Here is an 18,814-nt window from a genome sequence, read left to right on the forward strand (position 1 = left end):
ACAAGTGAGAAGTGTTGAGGAAATCTGTTTTAGAAGCAGGCTTTGACCACTCTAAACTATTATTTTTAGAAGCTGAACCCTTTCGTAACACATGCCTATATTAAAGCCCCCTAATTCATTCACTTTTGTTGTTATTTTTGGTGTCCCATATTGAAAGGGAATTCCACTCATTTTTAAATTTTCTGTATAAGGAATATTATATGGATTTCTGTATAATCCATTCCAGTCCATTGCTGACAAATGAGGTTGTTCAGAGTGTTATGAATTTAAATGGTTAATTGTAGAGAAACGTCCTGACTTTTTTCCTGATATTTTTTTTATGCAGATGATGATGATAATGTCTACAACATAAATGCTTCTATTTTATTTACTATCCAAAACCACCAGAGAACCTACCTGTCTTCTATGTGTACAAAGTGGCAAAATAAATTATTGTATGAACATAATTCATTCAATCAAATAGAGTCACCATTAGACCTGGGCAACATCTAAAAAAAAACAAATTAACTCGTTATTGTTACAAAATTGTGACTGTTTTAATCATTGTCCTGTTTTTAGTTATAGATGCTTGTGGGATACCATATTACAACCCATGGCAAAAATTATGGAATCACTACTCTTGGAGGAGTACAAATGTTTAATTTTGTAGAATAATTTAATCACAGAGACATGCCGCAAAACTTTTTTTTTTTTCTCAAAATTCCAACCTTCTGGCATTAAGAAAGCAATAAAAAAAGAAATAAATATAATTGTTGTAGTCAATTGTGTTTGTAGATCAAGTAGAGGAAAAAAATATGGAATAACTAAATTCTGAGGAAAATATGGAATCGCTATGTAATTTGCAGTTGTAAAACAAACACCTGCATCAGATTAAATCTGCTAATTAGACTTCAGTTAAAAAAGAGTGCTTACTCCTTGGAAAGCTGTTGTGCAAAGTGGATTGACATGAATCATGGCTCCAACATGAGAGATGTCAGTAGAAACAAAGGAAAGAATTATAAAACTGCACAACAAAAAGAAAAACAAGTGGGCAGAAACAGGAGTCAATGTCTGTGACTGAACTGTAAGAATTCACCTAAAAGAAATGGGATTTACATCCAGAAAAGCCAAACGAAAGCCATCATTAACATGTAGCCAGAAAAAAACAAGGTTACAGTGGGCTAAAGTAAAGTGATGAATCGTGGATCTGCATTGGGCAAGGTGATGATGCTGGAACTTTTGTTTGGTACCGGTCCAAAAAAATTAATAAAGATGAGTGCCTGAAGAAAACCTGTAAATTTCCATGGTCGTTGATGATATGGGGCTGCATGTAAGTTAAAGGCACGGGGGAGATAACAGCCATTATATCTTCAATAAATGCCAAAGTCGACATTGAAATTTAGGACTTTTCTTATTCCATCAGCTGAAAGGATGTTTGGTGGTGATGACTTCATTTTTCAAGATGATAATGTATCTTGTCATAAGGCAAAGGATGTGAAAACTTTCCTTCAAGAAAGACATATAATTTCAATGGCATGGCCTGCAAACAGTCCAGATCTCAATACAGTTGAAAATCTCTGGTGGGAATTGAAGAAAATGCTCAATGACAAGGCTCCAACCTGCAAAGCTAATCTGGCAACAGCAATAACAGACAGTTGGAGACGGATTGATGAAGAATACTGTTTGTCATTCGTTAAGTTCATGCCTCAGAGAATTCGAGCTGTTATAAAAGCCAGAGGTGGTGCAACAATGTACTAATGGTGCAGTGTTTTTCTCATGATTCCATAATATTTTCCTCAGAATTTAGTTATTCCATATTTTTTTTCCTCTACTTGATCTACAAACACAATTGTGACTGACTACAACAATTATATTTATTTCTTTTTTATTGTTTTCTTAATGCCAGAAGGTTGGAATTTTGAAAAAAAAAAAAAAGTTTTGCGGCATGTCTCTGTGATTAACTTTTTTCTACTAAATAAAAACAATTGAAAGATTTTCCTCCAAGACTAATGATTCCATAATTTTTTGCCAGGGGTTGTATATTTTCAGAAGTTTACAATTGATCTGAACCTTTGGAACAGTTAAGCTGTGCAGAAAATGTGGAGAATTTTCATCAGACAACAGATTACACTTGACAACAGAGAAATGGAAAATGTACCCTACCGTTGCCTGTTAAGCTTGTTAATGTTCTGTAATAATCCACTGTTTTAAAAGTAAAAGTGAATGAAGCATTACATGTATATGTTCTTTAATATTATTTGATAAGTTGTTTGAAATTTAATTAGTATTCTCCAGCTCTCTATCAGTTCTCCTTGCCCAACACATTTTTTATGATCTTGTAAGCAACAAAAACATTAAGATGAAACTAGCTAAAGTGGTAAATTTTGTTAAGCAGATTCCTCAGGATTCTTCCTCCAGTTTGAGGGGTCAGTGGTGGAATGAGAGCAGGAGGATGCCCATCTGTCTGGAACATGTGAGGAAGGAGTTGAATTGCTTTCTCAAGTATTCAGTGGTTCCCCAGGGGCTGCTTACTGCCTCTCTACAAAATCTAGTCTCAAGAGGACCCTGCATCTTCTTGTTTGGCCTAAGTTATCTTCCACAGCTTGTGTTTATGAGTGCCTGAATTTGGATGTCACAGCATATTCTTGAGTTTATGATGCAGCAACGGGCCAGATCTGAGAATATAGGTGGATCCTCCTCACGCATCACCACATATGGTGGAGGCCCACACGGCTAATTAAAATTACCTCTTGCAACATTTCTTTTTGAGTTGTGTCCAGCTGCGCTCTGCAAATTATCATCTGTGCAACAAAAACCAGTTCAAAAAGATTGGAAGATTAATAAAAATTACCAGGGATGATGATGCTGGGGTACTGCTTGTATACAATGATGATTCACAGTTTGTCCTAGAAGAATATTAATAAGCAAAGGCTAGCTAGTCAAGCATGTCAAAATACAAGAATCAGAATGCATCTTATCATCAACTGTTTTGAAAGTGATGCTCAGCAAAAAAACATCTTATTTGCACAATTTACCCCTTATCCATAGTGTAGTTTATCAGCCAAGGTATGTTTCCTTCCATAGTTTAGCAATGGAGCTACAAGGCAAGTGTAGCTAAAAAGGCAATTAACATGCATGCAAACTGCATGCATAAATCATTACACACTTAGCTCAGATTGTGCCGAGCAATCAGAGAGACCTACTTATGTGGTTTTGACACTGTTTTCTGCAAAAACATTTTTGTTAAGCATAGAGCTATTTTGACTAACATTATATCTGTCCACTTACAACAGACACAGATCAAGCAAAGGTACTGAAGTCAAGCAAAGCTATCTCTTCTTCAATGAACAGCATAGTCCTAAATACACTGCTCAAAAAAATAAAGGGAACACTTAAAAACACAATATAACTCCAAGTAAATCAAACTTCTGTGAAATCAAACTGTCCACTTAGGAAGCAACACTGATTGACAAACAGTTTCACATGCTGTTGTGCAAATGGAATAGACAACAGGTGGAAATTATTGGCAATTAGCAAGACACTCAATAAAGGAGTGGTTCTGCAGGTGGGGACCACAGACCACTTCTCAGTACCGATGCTTTCTGGCTGATGTTTTGGTCACTTTTGAATGTTGGTGGTGCTTTCACACTCGTGGTAGCATGAGACGGACTCTACAACCCACACAAGTGGCTCAGGAAGTGTAGCTCATCCAGGATGGCACATCAATGCGAGCTGTGCCAAGAAGGTTTGCTGTGTCTGTCAGCGTAGTGTCCAGAGGCTGGAGGCGCTACCAGGAGACAGTCCAGTACACCAGGAGACGTGGAGGAGGCCGTAGGAGGGCAACAACCCAGCAGCAGGACCGCTACCTCCGCCTTTGTGCAAGGAGGAACAGGAGGAGCACTGCCAGAGCCCTGCAAAATGACCCCCACAAATGTGCATGTGTCTGCACAAACGGTTAGAAACGGACTCCATGAGGATGGTATGAGGGCCCGACATCCACAGATGGGGGTTGTGCTCACAGCCCAACACCGTGCAGGATGCTTGGCATTTGCCAGAGAACACCAGGATTGGCAAATTCACCACTGGCGCCCTTGTGCTCTTCACAGATGAAAGCAGGTTCACACTGAGCACATGTGACAGACGTGACAGAGTCTGGAGACGCCGTGGAGAGTGATCTGCTGCCTGCAACATCCTTCAGCATGACCGGTTTGGCAGTGGGGTCAGTAATGGTCTGGGGTGGCATTTCTTTGGAGAGCCGCACAGCCCTCCATGTGCTCGCCAGAGGTAGCCTGACTGCCATTAGGTACTGAGATGAGATCCTCAGACCCCTTGTGAGACCATATGCTGGTGCGGTTGGCCCTGGGTTCCTCCTAATGCAGGATAATGCTAGACCTCATGTGGCTGGAGTGTGTCAGCAGTTCCTCCAAGATGAAGGCATTGAAGCTATGGACTGGCCCGCCCGTTCCCCAGACCTGAATCCGATTGAGCACATCTGGGACATCATGTCTCGCTCCATCCGCCAACTCCTGGACAGTCTGTGGTGTAACGTGGCGTTGGTGGATGGAGCGAGACATGATGCTTTAGTCCAGGTCTGGGAGGAGATCCCTCAGGAGACCATCCACCACCTCATCAGGAGCATGCCCAGGCATTGTAGGGAGGTCATACAGGCATGTGGAGGCCACACACAATACTGAGCCTCATTTTGACTTGTTTTAAGGACATTACATCAAAGTTGGATCAGCCTGTAGTGTGTTTTTCCACTTTATTTTTGTGTGTGACTCCAAATCCAGGCCTCCATTGGTTAATAAATTTGATTTCCATTGATGATTTTTGTGTGATTTTGTTGTCAGCACATTCAACTTTGTACAGAACAAAGTATTCACTGAGAATAATTCATTCAGATCTAGGATGTGTTATTTGAGTGTTCCCTTTATTTTTTTTGAGCGGTGTATATTATTCAAATACAAACTATTGATCTGTTCAATCTCTGTTACTGCAGTTAAAGTCATTTTGCTCTGTAGGCATTTTTAAGTGACATAATTTCATGGTCATATTGACAATGTTTTATTTTCTTAATTAAGTTCAGTTTAATTCAGTGTTAATTTTAACTGAAAGCTTAAACAACTCTCGTTGGCTTTTTTCGCAATTACTAACCTTCATCATTATTGATCCTTTAGTCCTGTAACTCCTTCAGGTTCTTTTGCTCCCTCTCCTTAAATGCGTTTAGTAATTGTTTTTATTAAACAGATTTTAGGAAATAACAAGAGATTAATCAATGTTTTGTTGTTGTTGTTGTTTTAACTGGTAAAAATCGTCTCATCTTAATGGTCTTCGAGACTATCACCTTTTAATTTTCATATACAGGTTGAGGAATTGAGCAATATAAAATTCTGTTATGGTCAACACTATAACATTTTTTACTCCATTAACTTAGTGTAAACAACAATATATGGCAAGTACTGGTGTCAATTATAAAATTAAAGAATATAAAGAGCTGTTGCCCTGCGAAGGACTGGCGACCTGTCCAGGGTGTATCCTGCCTTCCGTCCGAAGACTGCTGGGATAGGCTTCAGAACCCCCTCGCGACCCTGACGGGGAGGTGGCTTAGAAAATGGATGGATGGATGGATAAAGAGCTGTAATGTTTTTATCTCTGTCACTCATTCACATTATTACTATAAAGTGACAGTTCTTCAAATTCTTAAACTAGCTTGCTTGTCAAATTTCAAAGTATATGTATATATATGTGCCCTGCGATGGACTGGCGACCTGTCCAGGGTGTATCCTGCCTTTCGCCCGAAGACTGCTGGGATAGGCTCCAGCATCCCCCCGTGACCCTGACGGAGAAGCGGCTTAGAAAATGGATGGATGGATGGATGTATATATATGTTTATTTTAGTGAGCTCTGACACAAAATTCTGTCTTCAGCAGTTGTCGATTTGCGTTACTTTTCAGAGTGAGTAAAACCAGATACCCTCCCCTAGATCTAATATGATTGGCTAACAACTTATGAAGTCTGTTATGAATGACTTACAATTTATGAGGTCTAATATGATTGGGTGAGCTAGGTCTTTCCACTTTTCACGAGACAGCACTGCATTAGAGCAACAGCAGTGCTTCTCCAAGGTTGTGCCCTGCTATCACAATATATCGTGACTTTGGAGAATGAGTTACTATCATGAAGACTGAGTGAGACTGAGTTGAATCATGAAGAATGAATGAGAATAAACCAAAGATGATTTGAACATTTATTTGGAAAGGGGTAGCTAAAGAACATTAAGAGGTGGCTATAGTCCTCTAAAACTAGACTAGCAATGCCATTTAAAGGTTGCTTAGTCCTCAGATAAGTATCAGAAAACAGGTTAGTCATAGTCACATCTCCCTGTCCTTCTGTCTCCACAGTGACTCCTCCCTTGAATCTGCGAATTCGGGGAGTGACGGAACGTACCATTGATGTAGAATGGGAGGGTTCGCTGGTTGTGACAGATTACCTGATTACATACGTTCCCACAAGTCCTGGTGGAATCCAGCTGGAGATGAGAGTTGAAGCGAATGTGACCAACACCACTATCAAAGAGCTGGAACCAGGCCTGGAGTACAACATTAACGTCTATGCTGTGATTAACAACATCATCAGCGTCCCAATCAGCGCCCTGGTCTCAACCTGTGAGTTTATCTGTCTGCTGCTTCGATTATTATTGCTTTCATCAAATTGAAACAGACTTCATACAAGGCTCCTCTCAGTCTAAACTCTTCAATGCTTACATTCTCTGATATATGAATAGAAAGTGTCAGTAGATATTGCATGTAATAAACACTTGTTCAAAAGTTTGCAGTTATCATTCAAAAGTTTAGAATTGTTTAGAAACATTTTCAAGCTCATGAAGCCAAATCTGCTGCAGGTACATCTATATATTCATTGAATTATGATGCTAATCTTATTTGTATAATGCTAATTTACACAGTGAAAAGATGTTGAAAGTAATGAGTTCAGACCACTTGTCATTCTGAGCTTAGAATATACATCTTTGGAGAGAGGTTAATTTTCATATTGACGTGATTTGAGTTTTTGAAATTTCTGAGCCATCCCCATTTTCCCTGATTTAAGCTATTATTGAATAAAACTGATTACATTAAAAATAATTACGGCAATTATTAATATTACCAGTGGGTACAAACTTTTGAACTATAGTGTCCATATGTGCCTGCTGCCTTATCCTTGCTCACTTTGTTCACATTTAAGTTTGATGAGGATGAAAGATTTTTTTTCTCAAACCCACACACACACACACACACACATACACACAGGCATAGACATCCTTTTCCTCCAGATGAACTGGCTGCTTTTGCCAACAGGATATGATTAGACGCCTGCCACCTGCTGGGTAGCTGTGCCAGATTGGAAAATGCTGCAGGGTACTTCGTTTGCAGTCTCTGCCTGTCAACCATGTGCAGACAAAAAAGCCACAGCCCAGAATAGTACAACGCCTCTCATATCACAGCAAATATCCTATTATTCGTCAAAAGCCAGTTGAGCATTCTGTATGGAATCACTAACCGCTGCAGGATAAGCTTCTGCCACATGAGTTATTACAGCTAATTTAGAGGTAATCGAGCGAATGGGAGCAAATTAAATCTGAAAGGAATTGCGGCATGTAATTGGCATCTGGATGTTATCAACATGAGTCACTCATGCTTATCTTAACACCTGTAGTTGAGGATGACCAATGTGATAAGCTTTCGGTAGACCAAAATGCAATGTACATGCAGTATACTAGGCCAGGTGGAGTATTGATAAGTGATTTGTTTTTCATAGTTTTGAAGTAGAATTCATAATTGGAGTGATCCCAATGAGATAACACTTTAATTTTAAAAGTACCTAAATTGGCATGTAATATATTTGTTTTTCTTATGGGAAATGTACAGATGTGAATTCTTATAGTGAATATTCTAAAGATAATCAAATCAAATCAAATCAAATTTATTTATATAGCGCTTTCTACAACAGATTTTGTCTAAAAAGCAGCTTCACAGAATTCCAGAAAAGACAAAGTTTTAACAAGAATGTAAAAAAATGTAAAAATGTAAAAGCTTAAAAACTTAAAAAAAACCCTGGTGGGCAAGCCAGGGGCAACAGTGGCAAGGAAAAACTCCCTCAGAACTGAGGAAGAAACCTTGGGAGGAACCAGGCTCACCAGGGGGTCATCCTCCTCTGGTCAAACTACCTACAAGTGATTATAGTACTAATATGAATAGCAGTAGTATTGGTAGTAGGAATAGCTAGGAGTCTATGAAAACATCAATGTAGGGTGGGCAGCTAGTCCAAGGCAGGTGGTTTTAGCTGGGGTGTGGGCAGCTGGTCTGAAGTGGGTAGCAGGAGGGCTTGACAGTCAGTCGTCCTTCAGTGTCTGGCCGGACATGTGGGCAATTGTATACTTGGTAAAAAAGCATGGAGAGGGAATTAATTTTATTTTGTCTGCTTGTACGTAAAACAGTAGATGTAAACATTTACAGAGTGTGGCTAATGACTCTAACTATGATCTAAAGATCTAACTATGACAGCTTAGCTAAAAGGAGAGAACCAAAAGGACACACAGACACGGCAGCACACTGAAACAGTTTGGCATCCCTTCGCTCCATCGTCTACAAACCTGAGTGACTGCGTGTGAGCAGCGGGACGAGTCTCAGTTTAGGGACCCCTGGATCTGCTGCCTTTATCTAGGGGGGGACATTATCTACCAAAAGCTAAACTAAAGATGTGAGTTTTCAGCCTAGTTTTAAAGATTGAGACTGTGTCTGAGTCCCAAACATTTTCTAGAAGATCATTCCAGAGTTTGGGGGCTTTATAAGAAAAAGCTCTTCCCCCAGCTGCAGCCTTATGAATTCTGGGAACTATTAATAAGCCAGCACTCTGGGATCTGAGTAGTCGTGAAGGCTCATAATGGGAAATAAGTTCTTGTAAGTACTCAGGAGCGAGCCCGTGTTGGGCTTTATACGTCAATAAGAGAATTTTGTAATCAATACAGACTTTAACAGGCAGCCAATGGAGTGATGATAGCACTGGAGTGATATGATCAAATTTTCTAGTTTTAGTGAGGACCCTGGCTGCGGCATTTTGGACTAGTTGGAGTTTGCTCAAATTCCTGCTCGTACATCCTGACAGTAGCGCGTTACAGTAGTATAATAATAATAATAATAATAATAATAATAATAATAAATTCCATTTATATAGCGCCTTTCACAAACCCAAGGTTGCTTCACATAGCATGGGCGGGACAAAATATATGTATGTATGTATATATATATATATATATATATATATGCAGAGGAGGAGGAAGAAAGGCTAGTAAATAAGTTTAATGTTGTTGACTAAATTGGACTCAACCTTTGTAGTAATTTGTTTGTTTACATGTTGCTCCTATATTAAACCAATGAAACAACAAATAGTTATTTCTGTAAGTGTTATTACAGTAAAAAAACAATTATTTTCCATTTCGTCTACTTATTGCATGAGCAGGGTTCCAACTCATGATCTCTTTTTTTGATGAAGTGAACCCTTGTACCACTCGTGCATAAATACCATAATTTTATTTTGTTTTTTATTGGTTTTGATTTTTAATTCACCAAATATTTCTGAAAATGAACTTTAAAATGTCTGTGAATTATCACTAATATGTTTTACAACTAAGAAGCTGTACATTGATTGTTAATGACATTAAAATAATTCCAAAAAGATGGCTTTATATAGCAATTAGCTCATTATGTACTAGTATTTCACAGCTGTGCTGTCATGTGAGTCATCCAATGAAAGTGAAAGAATATTTGAATATGCAGCCTATAAAATGTTTACCAGCAATATTAGCTGGACTTCAATATTAGCTGTCTTTCTGTCGGAGATTTTTAAGGTGCTTCTTTATATTGAAACATTTTTAATGTGTAAAATCAAAGAATGAAATATAGCCCTGTTTAATCTTTAACCAATTTGACATATTGAGCTGTACATGGAAGTCTGATCATCAATCCATCTTTTAAGCTACTTATCCTTCCGGGATAATCCCAGTGTTAATCAGGTGGAAGGCAGGAAACACACCGGACAGGTTGCAAGTGAATCCTATAAGTGCTTCTTAATTAAGGTTGAAAAACATGAATGCTGTTTATCAACCACAAATGACATTTTTACAGTTGCACTTTATTGCTCCTATTTTACAGTATTAAGAATATTTTTCTGTAATTTGACCTGCATTTTATGCATTTTCCATATTCGTAAAAAAAAATCCCTTAAAATTTACAGTGATTTAACTGAAAAATCCTTTTAATTGGTTTGTTGGTTGTGGTTTTGTGGGGCTTTTGCTACAATATTACAATGAATACCTATAATATACCTATAATATAATATATATATACCTATAGCATAGGCATGAACTTGTGGCTGGAAATCTACTTTGTTTAGCAGATTTTTTAACGGATTGCTTTGGTTCACTCATATGTGAAGTTTTTATCAAACCTTTATCATGGCCTCTCTCTCTTCTTGACTCTCGAATAAACTGCTCTTCCTCTGGAGAGAGTGGAAGGCTGTCTTGGCTAAGAAAAATGTTGATTTATTGAGCATGCTGAAGATGGAGGCCAATAATCATCAATCTGTGCCTTCTAGATCTCTCAAATCCAGACGGTTTACTCTTCAAATCTATCACAGAGACGTCCGTGGAGGTTCAGTGGCAACCCTTCGACTACTTGTTTGATGGTTGGGAAATAAGCTTCATTCCCAAGGTAAGTCTTTTCCTTGGGAGGCCACACTTCAATTGATTCTTGCCTTCTGCCTCCATTCTTGGTATAATAGTGCTGAAAATAAATAGCCATCTGTAAGCATTCAGCTTTTAATATGCACCGCATTGTCTTCAGTATATTGCAGATGATAAAGCATGGGTGTGTAACAGTAGTCTGTGTCTTTTTGGTTGGTGGTAGATTTACAGCCCTCAAAAAAGTAGAGAGGATGCATCTGTGAAGCTCAAAATAAAGAGGCATGACAAAACATGCTTAGGCTTTCATTGCCATTGTAAAACTCAATCGAGGTAAGGGACAGTGCCCCTGTTCCTCTATATTCTCCATTCATATTTGAATGAAGAGAACGCTTCCAGCCCTCCACCTTCAGGAATGTGGTACTGTGAGCATTTAGATCTTAGCACTTAGTGCTTTGTTCGGAAGCAGCAGGGTGAAAAATGGCATTATGTTGTTTCTGCAAAAACACACTTTTCATTTCCAAGAATGGCAGGCTAGAACCTGTCTCTCCATTTGACAAACTTGTCTCTTTCTCTTTGACGAGCCTTCATCAAGCCTCCAGAGAGACGTGCTCTGCTGGGCTAGCATATTAATTCTAAATGTAAATATTGAGCTTGTAAACAAGACATTCCCCCTTTTAGTGATAAGAATAGACAGGTGGGAGAAAGCTTTTATTGCAGGTAATTGGACACCTGAAAAGAAGGGATTAAGGGTTTATTTAACAGTGTTAGTCTCCTAGCCTAGAACACACAAAGGACTCTCTTTGTCCAGCAGACGATTAGGGTAATGTATCCCTGGACTAGCCTTATACGTCACAATAGTAAAAACCTTCATGTTTAAAGTTGGGAAAGCTTTGCTTTTAATTCTCTCTGTAAACATCAGCCTCTTTAATCTGTCCCACTCTTTCAGCCTCTGGCTCCTTCTACACAGCCGAAGGTGGGATAATCGCGCCTTCACTGAGTCAAGGTTTTATAGAACCTTGAGTTGTAGATGAAAGGCAGGAGGGATAAAGAAAAAAGCCATAGAAACAAAGTCAGGAGCCTCTTTGGAGAGGATGTGTGCTGAATACAAAGTAGGGTGGACACAGGGAGAGTCACGGGGTACCTTGTTCCAAGGGTGAGAGGGACTGGAGAAAAGAATTGGGAAATCACATTAGGAGCTGTGGTGTTAACGGCAAAGGGCTTAAGCCTAAAAAGCCTTGGAAAAATTCTTGATCTTTCACAATATCATTAATGGATGAGCAAGCGGGTGGCCTGTATGCAGCAACAACAAGAAATCAATGATCAAGTGAAGAGAAAGGAATTGATCTTGAGTCCTGCCACAAAAATATGGGTTAATTCTGAAACTACTTTTTGTATGTCAAATGTTTGAGGATACCTTGGTCAAATGTTTGAGGATACCTTGGTAATTTGGAAGTTATTTCTTATTTGCAAACTCTGTCAAACCAAACATCTTGCCAGCAATACATTCAGCCATTTTGACACTGGCCTTTCATCTCAAATCTGCTGCAACAGGAGTTACGGTGTGTGTGTGTCTCCATGCTGGTCATAGTAAACTGCAGAAAATATATATCACTTTTCTGTTGTATGCAATAGATACAATGTACACCCTTTCTTGTTGGATGCAATGTGAGTTGATGCTGGCGATATGGTAAAAATATTATCATGAAGTTGGAACAGACAAAATAGCACCTAGAGTTCCATATATAAAATTTAATAAAATAATATGGGAAAAAAAGTAAAACTCAGTTTTTACACTGCAGTAATTAAATGTCATAATTATGCTCATATTTTTAGTCAGTGTTTTAATGTACTGAAAGTATACTTGATATGCTCATAAAAAGCATACTGTCACATAATTTATCAAGATAACAATAAAATATAGTAATGTTGCCCACCCCTATTTAGAGCTCAGTTTGGACTTCTACGCTGTAGACCGGGGTTCAATCCCCACCTGGGCAAACACCCTACACTAAACCAATAAGAGTCCTTGGGCAAGACTCCTAACACCGCCTTGGCTTCCCTGTGTAAAATGATCAAATTGTAAGTCGCTCTGGATAAGAGCATCAGCCAAATGCCATAAATGTAAAACTGATTAGTAATCAGAGTAACAATAAAACACAGCTGACCTTTCATTTTAGGTGGTATACTTCAAACAACAAATCAACTAAATCAAATCCCACTGAACATGCTGTTGTAAGTATGCTTAATAAGAACTGGGTATTCTCACTAAGCACTGCTGGAGGTCCCATGAAGTGATGCAGGCAACCATGTGACATGTGAACCTGACACTTTCAGGAAGAGATGGTGAGAGAGTTCTGCAGCAAGCGGCATGTACCACAGCATACAAAATCAAAACACTGCATTGTTTCAGCCAAAAGATGTCATTTTGCTTCAAAACTTTTTTTTTGTTTGAAGTATACTGATGGCTTTATATTCCCATGTTTTTTTGTTTAAAATTGTACATATTGACACAAACTAAAGAAAAATCTACAAAATTTGAGCTTTGTAAATAAATGCCAGTCTAGCATTCAGATGATACATAACTAGTAGATGTGCACATGTTAAAAATAGCTGCTATTTCTGTCGTCCTTAAAGTCTTTTTGGCCCAAAGGTGGTTTAAACACTGAAAAGCTTAATGAGCTTGATGAGTGCTGACAAAGAGACAAAATGCATGGAGTGTTGCATTATTGCCTTGGTAGTGCTGTCACAAGTATTGGTTTCCGCAAAATAAAATGTTGCTATTTAATGTTACATCCAGAAAACACTTTGAATTGTATTATAAATATTTTGAAAAGCTAGGTATGGTTCAAGGACAGAGTGAAACAGTGGCTTCTATTTAGCCATTTGGAAAAGATAAGGCTAGAGCTAATGCATCATGCATCTGGCCAGATGCGTCACTGTGCAAAAAAAAGCTGTCAGATTTATTACACACTTGGCTGAATCTAAGCTCAGGCCGTCTCTTGGAAAGCTCTCTACTCATCTGCATTTATTACTCTTTGTTGCGGCATGTTTCCTTGCACCTTGGTCTTGGTGTGTGTGTATGTATGTGTGTGTGTTTGTGAAAGGGGGTCAGTATGATGACTGATGCTTTCACTGTTTGTCTCTATTTCAGGATAATGATGGAGGGATGACAGCTCAACTGCCCAGCACCATCACCTCCTTCCATCAGACTGGTCTGAGGCCTGGAGAGGAGTACACAGTTAACCTGGTGGCTCTGAAGGACCAGGGCAGAAGCCAGCCGGTCACAGCCACAGTGACCACTTGTGAGTCTGGCTAATGTTGCTTTAAGCCTAGTACACACTATAGCTGTGCTAACGGCAGAATCGCTGCTCACACTTATCGCTTCACCTGTCTGTTATCACAGACAAGACTCATATATTACACCATCTTTCAACTCATGGGATCTCAAAGAGCACTTGATGCTGAAATTGCATTGGTTCATGAAAAGAAAAAAAGGGCAGCTGACTTTGCAAAAACGCAGCCTGAGCAGATTGTTATATTTATTGTTTGTGCACTCATTATTGGAGAAATACTACATTCCTAAAGCAAAAGTGCCCAAGCATTTTGTCTTAGGGGGCCAAACTGAAACGTTTGTGGTGGGCCACTGGCCAAAAGACAAACTGTTATACAAATAAGTACAACATGTGGATTGCCAAGTTTTTTTAAATGTTATTTTATAATATTGCATTTTTTCCCAAAAAACTTCAATATTTGATTTGAAAGATAGATAAAAATCTAAAATCTGTGCACACAAGATACTTTCTCCAGACACCACACACAAAGGTATTTTGTGTGTGTGCAGTAGTAAAAGTAGTAAATGATTTCGTGCTGATCTAAAAGCTTCTGATTTAAAATTTTTTTGCAAAGGTCCCAAGCATCTACTAGCCTCCCCTCAATTTTCTGGGCCTACGTAGAATGCAAGTGGCCTTCAACATATATTTTGTAGTTCTCATAGTAAGAGCCTTCTCTTTCACGCTCATTAGCTGTTGCTTAGTTACTTGTTACTTGTGAGCATATACTACAAGACAATTCACAACTCACTTGTATCCAACCATGTGCATGACCATGTCTCTCTGCAGGTGTCTCTTTCTCATCTATGCATATGGTTTCCCTGTAGCAAACTTTTACATTTTATTATGCCATGTGCATATGTGCCATTTTTCTCCTGATATATCAGATAATACCACTGCATAGGTGTTCTTTAGAGATTGTTCTTCTTCAACCCTTAGAAATCAGTTATCGGTAACAAAAACAAAAGCTTGGTATGAATATATGCTTTATAAATAGAAAAGAACATTATTCTGATTTTAAATACATTTGGTAAAAAAAAGTGATTGTGGTGAATATAGTCTTGTTTTGTAGAAAGAAAATGATTCTTGGAAATGGAAAAATGTCAGAAGTGCCTGCCTGTCATTAATGAAGTTGAATATAATCTAATTATGTACCAGCATTTAAAGAGCATAGCACAATAACACTAAAAACTGTAGACTTCCAATGGTTAAGATGATTTCCTTCCAGTCATATCTTGTAGTTTCAGTGAGTATACCACACTGCCACACTGCCTCAGGAGAAGTCCCGGAGAAACATGTCTGAAAACATGCGAGAGAGAGAGAGAGAGAGCACAGAGAGGAGAGATGGAGAGAGGGAAACAGAAATGCAGACAGAGATACATACAGAAAGAGAGAGTAAGAAATACAAGTTATAGAGAGTGTGAGAGAGAAAGAAATAAAGACAGAGACAGAGAGGGAACATAGAGAGAGAACAAGTGAGAGACACAGATAGGGAGAGAGAGAAAGAGATATAAACAGGGACAGAGGGAAGAGAGCATGAGTGTGTTTGTGCACGGTTGCTCATCAGGTTGAGTGTATGGGCGTGAGGTGTGTATTTGTGTGTGATTGCATGTTGGGCCAGTGTGGTATAATGCAGGGAAGTGTCACACTGCTTGAGCTAATGAAAATGTCACCTTGATGAATGAGTAGGTCCACCAGCAATTATGCACTTAATGTAAACTTCACCCAAGAATTTTCCCTCTGTCACTTACAGACAGAATGATTAGATTCAATTGAACTTTTCCCCAACAATCCAAACTGTGTGTCTGCAGCAGAAACGGCATTCATTTCAGCCACACATCACTGTCGACCATAATTAAAGAGGCATTAATTATGCATGCTGGACCATTAATATTTCATGTGGCCTGTGCAGATACCTTATTGGATGAAGAAAGATAAGTTTGATGTCACTTATTTATTTATGTGCACAAACATTTATCTTTCACCATAACAGCTTGGGTGGAGAACTTACTTAACATAAGCGCTCTGGACTGGCAGACAAGCCAGCGCCTGAGCGCTGGACCATTAGAAAGAACTGCCTGACTTTCAATTACTTAACATGAGTGCAAAAGTATAAACCAGATCCTGTCCACGCCCAGATGTGCTCTTGTTTAGTGATTCTGTAGTACAGTATGGCAGTAATGAGAATAATTGTTTGACCCAGAATGCAAACCCCCTGTGGTGGACCTTCACCCTTTAATTGATTTGAGATTTCAACCTACCTTCATTTAGATCACAGCGTCTTGAGAGAAAAGCGAAAGTAATCACATTACACATCCAGTACGTTCAAGAGCTGTGCTCACTAATGAAGCTTAAATGTTGGCACTAAAGAAGCACAGAGATGAAGATAAAACCACAGATGCTGAGGAAAGTCTCTCTCTGTCCAAATAGCTTTTGACTTCTCTTAAGAAAAAGCCAGGATCTCTGATCCTTGTGGATCAGATAGCCTAGAACACTGAACCTTATGGGTCAAAAACTTAATAATTTAAATTATAATAATTATTAAAAATAATAATTTTTATTTTGCTGTTAAGTTATTTATGTTCATTATTATGTGATTATTATTGTATTATTTAGGCAGTTCATTAATTTGTGCGAACAAATAAGTGTTGTCTCGCTCCTGCCCACACTGGGCTGGTTAACTGCATGCTACCACATGTGACACTGAAAATTTGGCCTGCACCACAAGAAATTGTGAGACCTCGTACATGCAGCGTAGCATCTCTCTAGCCCATGCAGCCGCATAGCTACAATATAGCATCACTTCTATATCCGCCAGATAGCCACGTAGCTGCAATGAAGCATCGCTCAATTCGATAGCCCAGGCAGCCACATAGCTGTGATGTAGTTCTCTTAAGCAGCCGGTAACAGACACCAGCATCATCTCTCTGAGTGATGAGGAGAGAGAAAAAGGCCCATCATACCTACTCAGAGATTAAAGATTTTTTATCTTAAGGATATGCTTAAATATGCTTTAAGATGGATATAAATACAACCCCAATTCCAATGAAGTTGGGACATTGTGTAAAACATAAATAAAAACAGAATATGATGATTTGCAAATGCTTTTCAACCTATATTCAATTGAATACACTACAAAGACAAGATATTTCATGTTCAAATGGATAAACTTTATTGTTTTTTGCAAATATTCACTCATTTTGTATTTGATGCCTACAACACGTTCCAAAGAAGTTGGGACAGGGGCATGTTTACCACTGTGTTACACCACCTTTCCTTTTAACAACACTCAATAAGCGTTTGGGAACTCAGGACACTAATTGTTGAAGCTTTGTAGGTGGAATTCTTTCCCATTCTTGCTTGATGTACAACTTCAGTTACTCAACAATCTGGGTTCTCCGTTGTCATATTTTGTGCTTCATAATGCGCCACACATTTTCAATGGGACACAGGTCTGGACTGCAGGCAGGCCAGTCTAGTACCCACACTCTTTTACTACAAAGCCATGCTGTTATAACATGTGCAGAATGTAGCTTGGCATTGTCTTGCTGAAATAAGCAGGGACATCCCTGAAAAAGACGTTGCTTGGATGGCAGCATATGTTGCTCCAAAACCTGTATGTACCTTTCAGCATTAATGGTGCCTTCACAGCAAGTTACCCATGCCATGGGCACTAACACACCCCCATACCATCAGAGATGCTGGCTTTTGAACTTTGCGCTGATAACAATCCAGACAGTCCTTTTTCTCTTTGGCCTGGAGGACACGATGTCCATGATTTCCAAAAACAATTTGTAATGTGGACTCGTCAGACCACAGGACACTTTTTCACTTTGCATCAGTCCATCTCAGATGAGCCCGGGCCCAGAGAAGCCAGCGGCGTTTCTGGGTGTTGTTGATATATGGCTTTCACTTTGACTGGCAGAGTTTTAACTTGCACTTGTAGATGGAGTGACGAACTGTGTTCACTGACAGTCGTTTTCTGAAGTGCTCCTAAGCCCATGTGGTAATATCTGTTACAGAATGATGTCGGTTTTTAATGCAGTGCCGCCTGAGGGATCGAAGGTCACAGGCATTTAATGTTGGTTTTCTGCCTTGCTGCTTAGTTGTAGAAATTTCTCCAGATTCTCTGAATCTTTTGATGATATTATGGACTGTAGATGATGACATCCCTAAAATGACATCCTTGGAATTGCACATTGAGAAACGTTGTTCTTAAACTGTTGGACTATTTGCTCACGCAGTTGCACACAAAGTGGTGAACCTCGCCCCATCCTTGCTTGTGAATGACTGAGCCTTTCAGGGATGCTCCCTTTATACCCAATCATGACACTCACCTGTTTCCAATTAACCTGTTCACCTGTGGAATGTTCCAAACAGGTGTTTTTGAGCGTTCCTCAACTTTCCCAGTCTTTTGTTGCCCCTGTCCCAATTTCTTTGGAACATGTTGCAGGCATCAAATTCAAAATGAGTGAATATTTGCAAAAACAATAAAGTTTCTATGTTTGGACATTAAATATCTTGTCTTTGTATTCAATTGAATATATGTTGAAAAGAATTTGCAAATCATCGTATTCTGTGTATTCTGTTTTTATTTATGTTTTACACAATGTCCCAACTTCATTGGAATTGGGGTTGTAGTATAATGAATGTATTTGTATGAATTTATTTTCAATTTATTTGTATGTTCTTTTTAAATACAAACCAGGCAAGCCACGCAAGAGGATAGTTTGCAAGGGGATGTCTTCTTTACATGAAGGATGTTGCT

At 38.9% G+C, this 18,814-nt stretch overlaps 1 protein-coding gene across 6 annotated transcripts in view; it reads left to right on the top strand.

Annotated features, from left to right (window-relative positions):
* The window catches only part of tnr (tenascin R (restrictin, janusin)), a 235,290-nt gene that overhangs the window by 146,054 nt on the left and 70,422 nt on the right, over nucleotides 1–18,814 (top strand). For all 6 annotated transcript variants that reach the window (XM_037531224.1, XM_037531214.1, XM_017710961.2 and 3 more), the window contains 3 exons: nucleotides 6,381–6,644; nucleotides 10,630–10,745; nucleotides 13,869–14,019. In XM_037531224.1, the coding sequence (XP_037387121.1) occupies nucleotides 6,381–6,644; nucleotides 10,630–10,745; nucleotides 13,869–14,019 (531 nt within the window). The remainder of the gene's footprint in view (nucleotides 1–6,380; nucleotides 6,645–10,629; nucleotides 10,746–13,868; nucleotides 14,020–18,814) is intronic.

The sequence above is a fragment of the Pygocentrus nattereri genome, chromosome 2 (genome assembly GCF_015220715.1).
Source record: "Pygocentrus nattereri isolate fPygNat1 chromosome 2, fPygNat1.pri, whole genome shotgun sequence".
In the NCBI taxonomy this organism is placed as follows: Eukaryota; Metazoa; Chordata; class Actinopteri; order Characiformes; family Serrasalmidae; genus Pygocentrus; species Pygocentrus nattereri.